The following is a 17,125-nucleotide window of genomic DNA, read 5'->3' on the forward strand; positions in this document are numbered from 1 at the left end:
GCACGTGGAAACAATGTACTTGTTATGAAGTTTTATCCATTTGACTGGGTAATTTTCGATTGTTTATAATAAGAAATTTTCCTTCAATCGATCCAACACTAAACTCAATGTCTAAAGTGGTACAAATGTATAATGCGATCGGTGCACATTTCGATCTAATTGTTTAAAATTTGAGAAGCTAAGTTAGAAGAGTAGAAAACATCAACCGATGAAATAAGGGTGATCACTAAAAAACCGGACTGAACTTTTTCTTTAATATCTTTTCAACCATTTATTGGAATGATTTTTTTTCGTTTTTAATAAAATTAGAGATTGATTTAGTATTTATATCGAGTTTCACCTCTAAGTTCCGACTTTCTGTTGTCTAAAATACGCACGAAATCAGGACCACCGAATTTTATCTTGTCAAAGCTGGTTTTTAGTTTTCTACGTTAATTGAGGTCATTTTTCGCGATTTTTCGGCTAGTTTTCACTTATTCTAGATGATTTCTGTCATTTAAACAATATTGTGAAACAAAAAGATTTTATTTGACAAATTTAATTAATTAGGACGAATTATGAATTAAATTAAAAAACAAAATTTCGGATTTTTGCGCATGAACAGTGGAAATTTTATGGACTTTCTTAAATTTATCTTTTGTGACCTTATCTGAGGTCACAGAAAAGTGTCCATAGTCTCATTAGAAAGCTGAATAGCTGTATATTAGTTTTGTGAAATAAAATTATTAAAAAAATTATTCCCTCCCAAATGACACCATTATAAAATATATGTATTTAAGCCTATGGATATACAATTTACAAGATTTTTTCGAGGGCTATTCAGTTTTGCGGGCAGGACTTTTTTAATAAAAATGTGACCCTAATCAAATTAATTTGTCTAATTGTTTGATGCTTTACCTTTAATTTGGTGTGCTTTAAAAATCTGTACTATAAGTAACTGTGATGATATTAGCGATCAAAGCTAGTCCGGTTTTTTAGTGATCACACCTTAGTTCTGAAGATTTTAAGTTTATCATCTGAATCGATATTCCGAATACACTTGCTAATGATCTTTATGGCTTTTCTATGCCAATCCAAGAATCATTAAATCTTGACGCTGTATTATCAATAATAGAAAATGAAACAAAGTTATTAAATCTAAAGTTTTTACAGTTAAAGATTCAAAATGATGCAAATTACATCAAGATTAGATCAGAATAGTTTATACAATAACCATTATTGTCCACTAAGAATAATAAAATTATTTCAAGAATATTGGTTTGAATTGATTGTGAAAAATTGATCGACTTTTGTCACGATCGATCTCTAACAGAACTTTGACTTTAACAGAATTTTGATAGAAATTGAGATGAAAAGATAAAGACTATCGAGAAAATTGTGAATTTATGACAAAACTAACCTTTGATTATTTGTTAATTAACGAATAAATTGATAAGAATACAGCCAAAGACTTTGAGTTTGCATAAATTTTTAATCATTCGCGCAGGTAATGGTAATCAATTGAAGACAAGCGGGAAAAAACTTTCTTACGAAAGTTTTTTTAGGTTGTTTGCCAGACCCGTGGTTTGTTGAAATAGGAATCGTTTTTTAATCGAAAAATTCAAAACTAAATTTCTTTTTCTCTCTCTCGTTCCATTCTCTCTCTTTCTCTCTCTTTCTCTCTCTTTCTCTCTCTTTCTCTCTCTTTCTCTCTCTTTCTCTCTCTTTCTCTCTCTTTCTCTCTCTTTCTCTCTCTTTCTCTCTCTTTCTCTCTCTTTCTCTCTCTTTCTCTCGTGTCTCTTTCTCGTCTCTTTCTCGTCTCTTTCTCGTTTCTTTCTCTCACATCTCTCTCTTTCTTTCTCCTTTCTTTTTCTTTCTCGTCTCTTTCTCTTTCTTTCTCTGGCTTTCTTCCTCTTTCTTTTTGAAATGCGCGCTTCAAAAAAGCTTGTCTGCGCATGCGTACATAAAAAACTTTGAGTCAGAATTTCTCATGAACGGCTACTCAGATTTTGTTCGTACTATTTTTCGCTACTGTAGTATTTTCCGCTCTATTTTTTGGTACCTCAACATCGCATAGAATCCTTTTATCTTGAGCACAATCTTTACCCAAAATTTGAGCTTATCTTAATCAATATAGTAGATTAACTTTGATATCTAACTTTTTCCAATATCGATACATATAATTTTATCTTTGTTTTGAATTTATCTTTAAGTGATAAGATGACCGTCTCAAATGATTAAAAATTTATGCAAACTCAAAGTCTTTGGCTGTATAATGAGAGTATTATGATTCTCAACTGTTTCAATAAACTAAACGAATTTCGATCTTAATGATCTAATTAAAGATCATCCGATGAGTTTGTATACTGATAGGAGATGACAATCCAAATACATGTAATACATTGATGATAATCACGATTCACTGATGAACGAAACTAGATAACATTTTAATTCAGATTCTGATTTCGGCCTAACTACGCTTATGTGTATATTCATTAAGCTCAAGATACTCAGACATTGGAATAGCTTCTACAGGGCGATTACGTTGAATTAACAGATTTGTTTTCGGAATAACTTGAGAACGAAGAGTCTGGTAAAATTTTGCGAAATATTTTGCTCTTTTTAAAGCCAGAAAAAATGATTTCCGTTCACAGCGCGAAATTCGGACGGACTTTTGGCCTACCAAAAGGTCAGTTTCGAACTTGATGTCAAACAAATTCCCATGGTCTCCCAAGTCTATATTTGCGATCTGATCTTGTCAAAGACTCTCCGTTCTCAAGTTATTCCGAAAACAAATCTGTTAATTTAACGTAATCGCCCTGTATTTAAACCGCAATTTGAAAATCTAGAGCTTGTTTTCAACTGAAAACCGAATAAAAAAATGAAATGAGATTTGAGAAAAATTTGAATTTTCAGATGATTAAGATAATTTTATTAATCATTCGTTTAATTATTGAGGTTACAAAGAGATTAAGCAAAACATCAAAGGAAGTTTCGAAAATACATACTAAAGATCATTTAATTGATTAGAATGATCGATTCACCCGATTTTCTTGCAGTCCGTTGATGGATGGCTGAAGCTGCTCCAAGTATAGCACCACGAGCTCGTCTTGAAGGAGTAATACCAGATCCTACTGCTAAAGCAGCTCCGATTAAGGCAACGAGAACCATGATGATTTGGAAGATGTTGAAATTCATGATGAGATTAATGAAAATGTTACTTGAACAAGAAAGATAATGAACTTTAAACTTGTTGATGACTTGATTGAGATCAATTGATTGGAAATGATAAAACTCAATGAAAACGGTTTCTTTTTATACCAATTCGGAAAAATTATCTATTCCAATTATTAACACTAATTGCTAAGCAACAACTAAATTGTTTTCACGTGTGTAAATAGTCACAATTAAATGACTAAATTAACCTTTAATTGTTTGTCATTTGATGATAATTAGCACCAGAATATTAAGATTCTCATCTGTTTCAATATACCAAAACAAACTTTAAACTAAATGATCTAATTAAAGATCATCCGATGAGTTGGTATATTGATACAGATGAGATAAAGTGGGGATCCAATTAACTTTACACAAATAATGATTCGTCAATAAGTAAATTAACAATTAAAGTTAATTTAGCGAAATAATTTTGATGTATAGTTGATAAAATTTCTACTGTTTTTTATTAAATGATAGTCTGAACGAAGCGAAGACTTTACTTCGAAAAACAAAAATGCTGAAACGATATCGCTCGTAATTTAAGCCCGATCTTCACTTAATTTTCGGATTAGGGCCAAGTGGTTGTTTTAACCGCCTGTTTAGATTTTTCTTGAGATTGGTTCATTTTCTAAAATTATGCATAATCAGTAAGAAAATATTATAAAAGTTATTAATAAATGAAGAATATAAAAGATAAAATCAAGCCAAAGTTCAGCTCTTTTCCGAATAGACTATTATGAAATAGAGAGAGTTAATTTATATTCCAATTTTGTGATACAAACGCTCTTCACTTTGGTACCATTAATACAGTTTTTATTATCAATAACTTCAATTTTAGTGGTAGTAATTTTAGATATGTGAAGACTTTTCTTCAGAGAGAAATTCACGATAACTATTATATTAATGAATAAGAAGTGACAAAAATATGAAATATTTAAATGCTTGAAACGGTTTTATTGAAACATTGAACAATATTACACCTTAATCGGTGTTATCTAAGTTACAGTTTTGATTTTGTCAAAGCTAGTTAAAAAATTTCGGACCACGGCAAAGATGATAAAACTATATTTTCATATTTCATTTGATTAATAAGTTTTAGATCAATCGATTTAATACAAGAATCTATAATAAAACGTTCATCTAGTTCAAACAACTTTATCCGATTATAAGCATTTCATTTCCCAAAAAAACGGCCTGTTGTTATAAAACGGTAGAGACACGGGACATTAACAGGGGCAGGAGAAGGAGGCATTCTTAAAGCAGCGTCAATTAAGGCAATAACAAACATTAAAATTATTGCAATTTTTAGATTCATGATGATGAAGAAATGATTGAATCTTAACTTGAACACACAAGATTATCAAAGCACTGAACTTGTTTATGGTTTAACCAATTGTTTGAAAATGATAATCCAACAATAGTTTATTCCTATTATATAAGAAAAATATTCAGAACAACTGATCAACATTGACATTTTAGATCAAGGGGACGATTTTAATACTTTTATAAATTAATTTAATTGTTTTTATGTTGAGATGAGATTAATCCTAAGCCTAATGATCTTTAATTAGATCATTGATAATCTAAAATTTGTTTAGTATATTGATACAGATACGAATTAATTCAAATATTAGGATGTTAAATACCCTCAATCGACAAACAATTAAAGGTTAATTTAGTGATAAAATTGACAATTATTTTCACAGGTGAAGATAATTAACTTGTTTTTTTCCCAATTAATGCGTCGTATCTAGATAATAGTTTTCTTTGGTTGATATAAAAAGGATGAGTTTTTGTTCAACTATTGTCATTAACAATCAACTGATCGACAGTTACAAATTTAAAGTTTTTGATAATCTTGTGTTCAAGTTATTATATTTCCGTTCATTTTGTCACCATGAATTTCAATATTTTCCAACTTTTAATGGTCGTTCTTGCCTTAATTGGAGCTGCTTCAGCTGTATGCCCACCTCCCAAAGGGGCAAGACAAGCTCGTGACACTGCTGCTAAACAGAAAAAGACAGTCTAATCGACAGATTTATACCCAAATAAAAGTTGTTGGATACCGTAAGGAGTAAGTGTATACCACAAAATACTGTCAATGTTTAAATAAATATAAAACTGATAATCCTTTTGGATAAATTATTTCAATTGAATAAAATTGATTCAAGCATTTACATTTTCTATTGTTCATTTTTTGTTCGAGTTTATTACAATTTCCAACCTTAATTTAACTATTCAGTCTCGATTTATTTTCTAATTCTTTGATTATTCATTGATTAATCGACAATCATCAGACTAAACATATTGTGTTTTTGTTTTAAAAGGATGTTGTAAACTTTTCAAGAGATGAATCGAAACTCGGGGTTAAAAAAGGTCGATTAAAGACGCGAGAATTGGCTCTACAGCCATCGACTTTGAGTTTGCAGCCACTTTTAATTTACTCGCGACGATGATGCTAATCAATGAGAGATAAAGTTAACCCAAAGATGAGATAGTAATCAATGTCCTCTCATTTAACTAACGTGTGTTAGGAATCGGTATCTTTTTGATTTACTATCAACCGATAATTTTATCTCTTACTTTTCAGTTCTCGAAAATGAAATTTGAATTTTCGTTTCATCTTTTGACATTTAAAACTAATTTTAACATCAATTTCTCGGGATGAAAATAATATTACGATTGTAATGGAAATAGATAATAGTTGGATGATTGTTGATGATGATGATTGAGATCATTACGTGGATGCTGATGATGTTGATACTAAAATGCAAGAAGGAAAATGAATCTTTCTGATTATCATCTTTTATCCGTGGCTACTTCATCTTCATCTTTATCTCCATCATCATTATCAATCTTATTATCATCAACATGATCATCTAAGGTATATCACCATGAAAGTATCATATTTTTTTCCTCCCATGCTTATCATCATAATCATCAGGGTGATGATAATGATTACTCAAAGCTATAAACCTGATCAAATCTTGCAAACCTTTATCCTCTTAAGCTTCTCAATCAATGAAAAGTATCAATGATGATGATGATGATGATATAACTCAATATCCATCATTAAGCAGCTCCCTCTTGTAGTGATGTTGATGATAAGCAACAAAAAACAATTTTCCTTTCGTTATCATTTACTATCATCTTCATCATGATATCTCATCATCATGTGCATATACTCAGCTCATTACATTTTGATTACCAATCAGATATAATCAAAAGTTGATACAAAAAGTAAACTTTACTAAGAAACAACCAGGAAAAAGAAGATGAAACAAAAAACTAACGGTAAATTTGATCAGTTTTTGCTCAAGGTGTTGATATATCTACTTATATATTTAACTGTTCATCTTTTTTACATCTAATTGATTTGATTCCTCCTTTTGAATTACACTGATTACAATTAGATTTAGTGTACATGATTGATATTAATACTCTAAACAATAAATGATCAGTGGTAAGTTGATTTAGTTTGATTCTCTCATCGATTAACTTAATTTGGGTAACAAGAATCTTTGATCATTTCGATTTACCAACGTCAATCACTGTGATTATCTCATGGGGATTTTCAGAGGAATAAGAGATAGAAGATATAAAGATGAGCCCATTGGTCTAACCATTGAGATAAAAATGATGATGATGATGATGATGATGATAAGGATTCGGATGATAACCTTGTTATGGTTTATCTTTTTTAAACAAGTAACATGAGAATGATGAAAATGCGAATCATTTCCAACGAGTGAAAAGTGTTATCATTATTTTTATCTTCTTTTCTTTTCCTTTTCCTTTTTATTGTTTTATCATCTATTTATATTGGTTGTGTTACAATACAAGAGATAGATGATAAAAGATGAGGATGAATCGAGTAAGATGAATGCAAAGAAAAAAAAAATTGATGACAAATTTTGTTATTCTGTTTACGTTTCTTATCCTCATATTGGATTTTCTTGTAGTCATTGGTTCTCATGTTTTTCCGATAAGAAGATGAGGATGATGATCAAAGATGATGATAAAAGGATGACAGGGAATCATCTCTTTCTCAATATTTTCACTTTCATTCTTATCCTTCAATACTTTTTATCTTCATTTGTCTTCCTCTTTTTCTCAGATTCTTTTCCCTTTTCTTTTTCTCATCCAAGTATCATGAAGATAGAGAGATGATGACGATGAGTATGATAATCATGATGATAAATCCTCCTTTACAAAGACTAAGAATAGTAAAAAAAAAATGAAAGAGGATCAAAAGACTAGCATCTTAACTAACCTTTGTGACATTATCATCGTCAATCATCATCATCATCATCTTCATCTTATCCTATTAACTATCAACAAAGGTTGATGGTTAACGAGAGATAAAAAAAAGTGCTCGTTAATTGCTACATTTGTAATTAGTTGAGATTTAAAAGTAACCAAATGTCATAATGATTTAATCAATTCTGTTGTAAATGTAATTCTTGATTGAAAATTGTTCAACTTTCTTATTAACCCGGAAAATTACATTGACCTTAATACACTTGGATACCCAAGGAAACCAAAGATGAAGATAAAATTAACCAAATAAACCAAATAAACACTGAGATAACTCATATGATAAGTTACTATTCATGTCTCAGAATCCAAACTTGCAACTGATTCATTATCTTGGAATAATATTTGTATTATTCCTCCCTTTATATTCATTATGAGACATTATCAACATTTGAACATGAAATTGTTTGGTCAGTGTTTCGTTTTCTTTCATCATCATCTTGCAAGTAATAATCAAGAGCATATAAAAACATGATGACATAAAAAAAGAGTTAATAAGAACCAGAGATTCATGATGAGTATTCAGCCAATTGAATGAATACCCTAACTAATCAGTGATAATAGTAATTTCCTCTATCAAAGTTAATATCCTGGGTTTTGTTTTGTTTGTATTCGGACCTAAGGTTGTAGGTTGTTTTTTTTCATGATATATCCCTAATTGCTATTCAAAGATTATTAGATTATTAGATTATTATTACCTTTATATGTTAATAATAGTAATGATATCATCATGTATATACATGATGATATTCAGAGGAGGTTGATAATATGAACACTGAAAGAGAAGCTACTGTAATGATGTATAATAATTTTTGATAAACAGAAGGCCAGAAATTCATTCAGGCTCAAAGTTTTTTGGTGAATCTCGCCCGGAATCTGAGTAAGAATATTTTCATCTCTCTTTCTCTCTCTTTCTCTCTCAACAAAGTATCCATTAACTGTTATTTTTGTCATCAAATGAAGCATAAAATGACCTAAAAGAAAAAAATCTTCATCACTATACATTCATATTCATCTCTTGCAACATGATATTATCACTGCCTCAGACTTTACTCAACTTAATCATATGAGCAGTTTACTTTGTGTGTGTGTGTGTGTATGATGGTCATCTCGTTTTTGTCCACTATCATAGTCACTCTGAGATATAATTAGTTACACATAGAAACATTTTCATCTAAGCCATATATTAATAGTACAAAAGTCTCTGGGTACTTTTTTCCCTACCGATGAATATATTACATAGAGATAAATATCTTATCAAAACAAATTGTCACCTCTCTCCCTCTTTCTCTCTCTCTGGTCATTTGATTATATCTTTTCTCTCTAATATCTTAAATAAACAGCCTTTTAGAATACTCAGTTGGTGGTCAGTCTCTTGCTCTTTCTGTATATTCAGAAATAGAGCCAAAAGTAAATGATTTGGTGTAAAACATGGTAAAGATTCAATGACTTGTTTTTCACCTAATCCATAAGAATGGAAAATAATTGCAACAGTTAACTGTCATTATCTAGTGAAAGCATTTAGATAATGATGATTAGTATGATTAACCATTTTTCTTAACAATTTAATAATTTCTCATTGTTATTGCTGTAAATAACCAGACAGAGAAAATCAATTCATCTTATTCTGGATAATCCTGTTCTCGAAATGAAAATTATTGCTTCTAAATTGGACTTTTGTTTATTATTATTATTATTATTACTCTGAACCATTTATTGTGATGATTATCATTTGCAGACTCGAAATCAACCTGATTGACCAGGCGACCTGGTTCATGATAATAGTGAATCTTGATGATGGTGATGATTCAAATAATTAACTTTGATTATTTGAGTGTTCATTGTGATGATAATTGGAGCTCGTTGATTACAATTGGCTTTTTCTTCCAGAATTTATTTCTTCCTTTGTTTTCTTACCTTTGATCTTGATTATATCAGCTGATGATTTATGTACTTTTCTTTGCTTTCGGTTTTGTTTTTCTTCCCATTCTGTTGCTATTTTCCAGAGAACTGATGATGATGAGTGAGAAAGAAGGATAAGGATGAAGGGGAAAAGAGAATCGAAAAGTTGATTAGATGATTTTTTTTCTTTTTTTCTTTATTTCTTTTCTCCTCTGTTGATTTCCTCATGTATTCCTAGTTTTCCATGGGTTCAAATGTTTTGACTTGCAAGTCACCTCAAGCTGTTTCCAGCATCATCATGATAAACAAGATGATCAACGTGATGATGTTGACACAGAATATAAACAAAAACGGGAGAGAATGAGAGAAAAAAAGTTAAATTTTCTATTGACTTTGGTTTCAATTATTCCAATTGCTAGAATATTATCAACATAAGATTTTCTCCTTCATGAATTTCTCTCAATTTCCATCTAGAAATGAGATTTGATGAGATAATTGAATAAAAGTTTTTCATTCACACTTTGTCTTTGTTTTTATTATCAATTATCATGATTTATAACTAAACAGTTATCATGGTGATAAAACTCAACTATATAAGCGAAATAAAATTTACATCAAACTTAATGTTAAGTTTTCTCTCTCCTTCAGATCTAATCAGATGCTCTAAAAGGTGATATCAGGAGATTTCATGATAATACCCTGACTCTCAACTCTATTTACTTTCTACAATGGAATAAATTGAATTGGTCTCTTTCTTTCTTTCTTTCTTTATCTCCCTTTGTTTTCTGTCAAATTTCAAACTCAAAATTAGCCTCACTTTTCTATCTCTTCTCATCCTTAATATTTTCATTGAGAATTTTCAATCTCTCTTCCTCATGAGGATTCCCTGTGAATCTCATGGTGAATAAATTTCACTGCAACTTTCACTTTATCAGTCAAACTTTTGGACAATTTTACCAATACAAAGAGACATAGATAATCTTGATGAATTTATTTCCTTGAAACTTTAACCACTTTCTCCTCATTCATCTTCCATGAGATCTAACAGAAATTCACCATGTACAACTTTCTTAATTCAGAATTAAAATGTTCACTTTTTGTTTAACTTTCAAGTTAAAGATTTGTTTTTCTATTCTCTTAGACTAAATTTTCTATTTCTCTTGTAATGTTGATCTTTATGGTTGAATGAAAGAAAAAATTTCCACCACTGATAATTCAGTTTCTTCATGAATTTTTTGCTTCTTCTTCAAACCTTCTCAGCTTCCAGTCAACTGAAGATAATCTCAAGACTTTAATTTAGTTATTATATTTTCATCCTCATGGATTCATTTTGTATCTTTGATTCAATTCTGTCAGTTTTTCTTAATTCAATTATCAATATTGGCCAATCTGTATTTTTCCCACTTCCCTGTATATATAATATTAAATACGATTACCTTGAGTATACATGGTTGTGTTGTCATCCGTGTGTCTATCTGAATTCAAGATGAAACTTTAACAGGAAATCATGGCTCCATGATAACAGAATTATCATTTTCTTACTCTGATTTTATATCTCAATTTTTTTTTCTCCTCTTGTTTGTTTACAATGTTTTCATAAACGACATTTACTTAACATTGATTTCTATTGATCTCCATTGATTATGAATTATCAATTTAACTTTTCCACTTGATTGATAATCAATGTTGATTAGTATTAACTCTCAAATCAAATTAACTTAATTTAAATTGGTCTTTTAATTGGTAGGATTGGATAAACAAGTTAATCAGTTGTAATCAGGAAATCAGGGGGGAATCAAAAGACAATTGAATCAATTTAATTAAAATCGATCAACAATCAAAGGAAAAAGAAAAACTCGAACCAAGATCAATATAATTCCCTTTTTTTCTGATCATTCAGTGAGAATACCTTTAATCAGTATTGGATGAAATAATATGGAACCGTCAACATGATAAAATCGATGAGAACTTTTTTCCTATTCCAGGGGAAAAGTTCTGAATTTCTAAACTACATTTTTTTTTGCTTCAGCACAAAAGTTCATTGAATATTCATTGACATTCCCTTGCAACTGATCAACGATAACATGAAACTGACTTACAATGCTAATAATTTGATTTAAGCTGATAAACTGACCAATTGATTGATATTAAATGATCTTGCTGACAATCAATGAACACGATTTGAATACAAGAAACCAAGAGAAATAATTGGAAAGTTTATCACTCAACGAATTATTAATATATATTGAGAAGCAAACAAATTAGTATATCTACCAAACTAATCTACGATCATGATTTTCCTTGAGTTCTGATTTCTCTTGTTAATCAATCTTTCTATGGACTAAAGTTGAATTTCGATATATAAAATCTAATTGATTGATTGATGGTCTAGGAAAAAAAATTCTCTCCTCTCTCATCTCTCATTCACTTATTCACTGTATATCATTGAGAGAATTGAAATGAAAATTCTTACCCTAACAAATGAACAATAATATTTCCAGAAACTCTGAATTCCTATTCTGAAGTCTTACTTATTAATGGTAGATGGTGGAAACTTATATAAGTCTTCATGGTGGAAGATTTTTACTCTTGATGATTTTGTAGAAATCTTGATAATAATAACACTTTTTGATGATTTTCCTGTTTCTGTGTGAATCAATTTCTGATAAGAATGTGATCCAAGATGAACCCAGAACTTTATTCGGACTCAGATTTTTTTTTTCAATAAGAAGGGATTATGATGACAAACCAAAAAGGAAATCTCAATGTCTCACCTCATCATTTGATTCTCTCCCATGAACCATTATCATCATCAGGGAATGTTGTTGATGATGATTACGTTAGGAAATTACGATTCGATTGTTGAACGAGATGTACTAATATTTTTTCTTCTCGTAAAAAAATAAAGAAAATGTATCTGATTTTTATCGATACAAAAGTATTTCAATTTTCGAAATGTGTTTAAATTCATCACCCTGGATTGAGAATAAGCAAAAACACTCAATTCTCACCATGTAATCGATTGAGAATCACATGAAATCACTCTTCTCTCTCTCTCTCTTCTTTATTCAGAGGAAATAAAATAAGGGTGTGGTAGTAAATAAATTGTTCATCAATAGATGAACTCGACCTCCTCCCACTCAATTGAATCATGAATTTGGTTCCATGAGGGTTGGTAACTTTACCTTGTTACCGATTAACTACCTAAATTGTCATAATGATTATCTCAATTGTTACCAAGTTTTTGTCAACTTTCTAATGAGACTAATTTCAAATCCATTCAGGTTTTCATTCAGTTCAACTTCATGATCAGATAATAATCACCATTAAATGTTTTCCAATACCAAAGTGAATACAAATACAGCGATAATAATAATGAGAAATAATAATGATATAAAAACAAATATCACATAAATAAATGTGAAACTTTTTCTTGTTGTTTTAATAGTTTTTGATTGCCAATCAAGCAATCAATCAATTGTTATAGATTATCAATTTTATCAAGCAATCCATTTATATCGTTGCATTGATTGTGAGATGATTAGTTAAATTAATTAAGATAACTAAGACTTGTCCTTAGATCAGCTTTGCAAACAAAGATTATCGTCAAGTTGATTGAAATTGTTTGTTTCCTCTTGCAATTCAATAATGACGTGATTAACTTGTTAATCACGAAATTGAAGATGTAGCGATAAAATTAAACTAATTGAAGACAATTAGCATAATCGACTATCAATATTTACATTTTGACAGTCGTATGTGTCGTCTGATTGCTGATTCTGTCAAAATATTGATCTAGTTGTCACAAACGAGAGAAAAATTTAGATTAACTGAATGGTATCGATTTGTTTTTCAATTAATTCTAAATAGGAAAACTTTCCAATATAAGTCTGTAAGTTTCCATGTTGATCGTGAACTTAAAATCTTCAAGTTCTGATGAGTTTTGCTCATTCAACATTTATGGAAAAGGAAAACATAGATTATTGATTAATCGTGATTAACTTAATCATATAGCTATAATTAGATGTCCAATATAAACATTAACTAAAACTGACAATGCAAATACACTTAAATGTCCATTAACTAATGTCCATTTTATCATCCATATGTTTACTTTTTTGTTTCCTTTACATCATCATCACCATCATCATCATGATTATCGTCAATGACCATCATCATGTTACTTCAAAAAAAACCTTTCTCATGTTACTGATGAACTTTGCATTGGCCGAATTAGAATGAAAAAAATCAAGTGATGACCACTAATGTTTGGTTGGAACTGGTAAGTTTATCTAAGATTTTATTGCCTGTTAATCTTTATCCTCTTACCCTTTACAACCTTAACGGCTAATCCAATGTCTAAATGGTCAATGATAAAATGACCATAGATTAATGTTAAAAGAATAACAAAATAAATATCACCCACTAATTGATTCACTTTCGTCTATTAAAAGGATTATCCCGAAGTAAAACTTAGCACATAGATTTGTACTTAGACAATCAATTAATCAGCCATAAGTTAATGAACTGATGAAGGTCTTCAGGAAAGGTAATCAAAAAGGACTCAGTTATTGATAGACAAGTCGATAACAATAATTAATTAATACTCGAATATATTGAGCAAAATTTGCCCACAAAAAATGGTAAAAAATGGGATTATTAATCATCCATAACAATTAGTTGATTGTCGTATTATCCTTTCATTTAGACATTTGGCTTTTAATTTATCTCACATCTTAATCATTTGTTTTGAAAATGGTCATTGTTACAATCTATTAATACTAATTGTAATCTAATGGGATTATTTAATGAGTCAATTAGTTTCTAAACTAGTTTTCAATCTTATAAATTCTATCTAATCTTATAAATCTTATCAGTAACGTTTAATAATTAAACTTTAATTACTTTATCAGAATCGATAATTACAATAAGTCTTTTTATCTTTTTTTTTGAATTAAATTCTCTGTGATAATAACACACTCAATCGAACAATCAAATTGGCTAATTATCTTAGCGTTGGAATGATTATCAGTTTAAATGGGATCCCGCGGATTACGGCGGAATCAAAGTCCTTAGATTACCCGCTGACAAAGTATGGAAGCCCGATTTAGTCTTATTCAATAAGTGAGTTGATTGATTTTTATTATTAACGATTATGAAGAAATTCAATAAAAATAAGGATCAATTTTAATATTTTCGATTTATTTTTTTTTCTGATAAAAAAGTGCCGATGGTAATTATGAGGTTCGTTTTAAGAGCAACGTACTTATCTCTGAAAATTCTGAAGTCCAATGGGTTCCTCCTGCAATATATCAAAGTTCATGTAAAATCGATGTGACTTATTTTCCATTTGATCAGCAAAAATGTGAAATGAAATTCAGCTCTTGGACATTTAATGGTGACCAGGTTAGCCTTAGTTTTTACGCTGACCCCTGGGTAGACCTATCTGATTACTCTAAAAGTGGTACCTGGGATATTGTTGAGGTTCCAGGAATACTCAATGTTTACAATAATAGCAAATTTAATAAACCAACGGAAACGGATATAACATTTCACATAACAATTCGTCGAAAGACTCTCTTTTACACTGTTAATCTAATCTTACCAACATTGCTCATCTCATTCCTATGCATTCTTGTCTTCTATTTACCTGCAGAAGCAGGTGAGTAATCAGAGAGAGAGAGAGAGATTAGATTAAACCCTGATAGCAATTAACTAATGATAATTTATCTTTTTCTTTCATTAAAAATCCATAAAACCCAAAGGTGAAAAGGTTACATTGGGTATTTCAATTTTACTTTCGTTGGTTGTGTTCTTGCTGCTGGTATCGAAAATACTGCCTCCAACATCATTAGTGCTTCCGTTGATTGCCAAGTATTTATTATTTACATTTATCATGAATTGTATCTCAATTCTTGTCACAGTGGTTATATTAAATTGGAATTTTCGTGGACCACGAACTCATCGAATGCCCGATTGGATACGTGTTATATTTCTCAATTATCTTCCAATGTTTTTATACATGAAAAGACCTAAAAGAACCCGATTGAGATGGATGATGGATATGCCTTCACTTGGTGTACATTATCATCCGTCCCGAGTACCTCATGCACGAGGTAATAATAGTAATAATAATAATGGTAATGGTAATGTTAACAATAATAATAACCATCAACAACAACACCATCATCATTTACGCAATCAAAATGCACATCGTTATCATCATCATTATCCATCATCATCATCATCGATTAACCATCATCACCATCAGCAACAGTTAACATCTTCAACAATACAAAATCGTATGACACCTTCACCAACCTCAGTGAACATGCCACCTTCACCTTTAGGTTCAACTGGTGAAGGTCAACCACATGGTCACCATGGTCCACACCATCATCATCATCATCATCCTCTTAATAGATTTCATCATCATCATCAACAGCCAATTTCACCAAGAGCCTCAAAAAGTGTTCTAGAGAATCTTGAAATGTCCGACCTTGGGGGTGAAGGGAATATATTACCCCCACCTCCGCCGCCCTTACCTCCTCCACCCTCACATTTAATCAATTCACCAATTGATTTAAATATTAGTCAATCATCATATGAACAGTTTTCAGGTTCACCTGTTGGTGTTGGTCAATCTTCACCCACCAATTTAAATTATCGTCCAAATTATCTCGGTGATCAAAGTGGTGATCGTTCATCATCTTCAAACAATTTACCTCAAATGAGTAAAACTTATCAACAACATTATCACAATCAACAAATTTCTCATGCTCAATCATCAACAACAAACAATAATAATAGAGGAAAATTGAATGAAAATGAAACATCAATAGACAATCAAAGTATCGATATGATCTGTCTAAGCTCAGCGGCTTCCAAAGCAACTGAAGCCATTGAATTTATCGCTGAACATTTAAGAGCCGAAGATGAATATATCCAGGTAAGAATTTAGAATATTTTTTAATTAGAACAAGAGTTTTCTCATTAACAAATATAACTTTCTTTCGTTTTTTTTTCGACAAAAAAAATGAACAAACAATCAAAATCAATCCATAGATTCGTGAAGATTGGAAATACGTTGCCATGGTTATCGATCGTTTCCAGTTGTACCTTTTTTTTCTTGGAACCCTAACAGGAACCCTGTGTATCCTTCTAGATGCACCCCATATATTTGAATATGTTGATCAAGATGCTGTCATTGCCAATCACACATCAAAAACATTGGCATAATTTTTATTTCCCCAGCAATCAAATTTTCATGATAATAGTGATGATAATGAGCTAATCATGAATGATAATGAGCATCCATATGTATATATATATAAAAAAGCTCCCATTATGATTCAATAATTTAATATCAATCAATTTGATCAATCAATCAAAAAGAAATAGCAGTAAACATCATTTACCCAAATGATTAAGTTGAAATAGTAAATAACTTTCCAAGCATTGATCAACAGCAAGAAAACACAAATGTCCAAAAACTTGAAACTTCCGTTTAATCCGAAAAAGCCATCTAACCTTTGACCTGGTTAAACTTGTAGCCAATGTAATATAATAATAGTAACAATGTAAAACTAATACAATTTTGATATTTAATGAAAGTGTTAACCATGATTAAAGATGCACATGGATTGGAAAAACTTATCATCAAATAAAAAGGAAAACTGGACCTCGACGAAAATTGGAATGACCAACA

The 17,125-nt window shown here is 30.4% G+C and overlaps 1 protein-coding gene across 1 annotated transcript in view; it reads left to right on the plus strand.

The window, feature by feature from the left end:
• LOC128387254 (acetylcholine receptor subunit beta-like 1) overlaps window positions 1-17,076 on the plus strand; it is a 32,974-nt gene extending 15,898 nt beyond the window's left edge. Inside the window, exons 2-6 of the mRNA XM_053346440.1 lie at window positions 13,655-13,699; window positions 14,432-14,541; window positions 14,643-15,079; window positions 15,183-16,366; window positions 16,483-17,076. Of these exons, the coding sequence (XP_053202415.1) occupies window positions 13,655-13,699; window positions 14,432-14,541; window positions 14,643-15,079; window positions 15,183-16,366; window positions 16,483-16,656 (1,950 nt within the window). The 3' untranslated portion in view covers window positions 16,657-17,076. The remainder of the gene's footprint in view (window positions 1-13,654; window positions 13,700-14,431; window positions 14,542-14,642; window positions 15,080-15,182; window positions 16,367-16,482) is intronic.
• Window positions 17,077-17,125: the final 49 nt, after the last annotated feature.

The sequence above is a fragment of the Panonychus citri genome, unplaced genomic scaffold (genome assembly GCF_014898815.1).
Source record: "Panonychus citri isolate SS breed McGregor unplaced genomic scaffold, ASM1489881v1 Contig00077, whole genome shotgun sequence".
Taxonomy (NCBI): domain Eukaryota; kingdom Metazoa; phylum Arthropoda; class Arachnida; order Trombidiformes; family Tetranychidae; genus Panonychus; species Panonychus citri.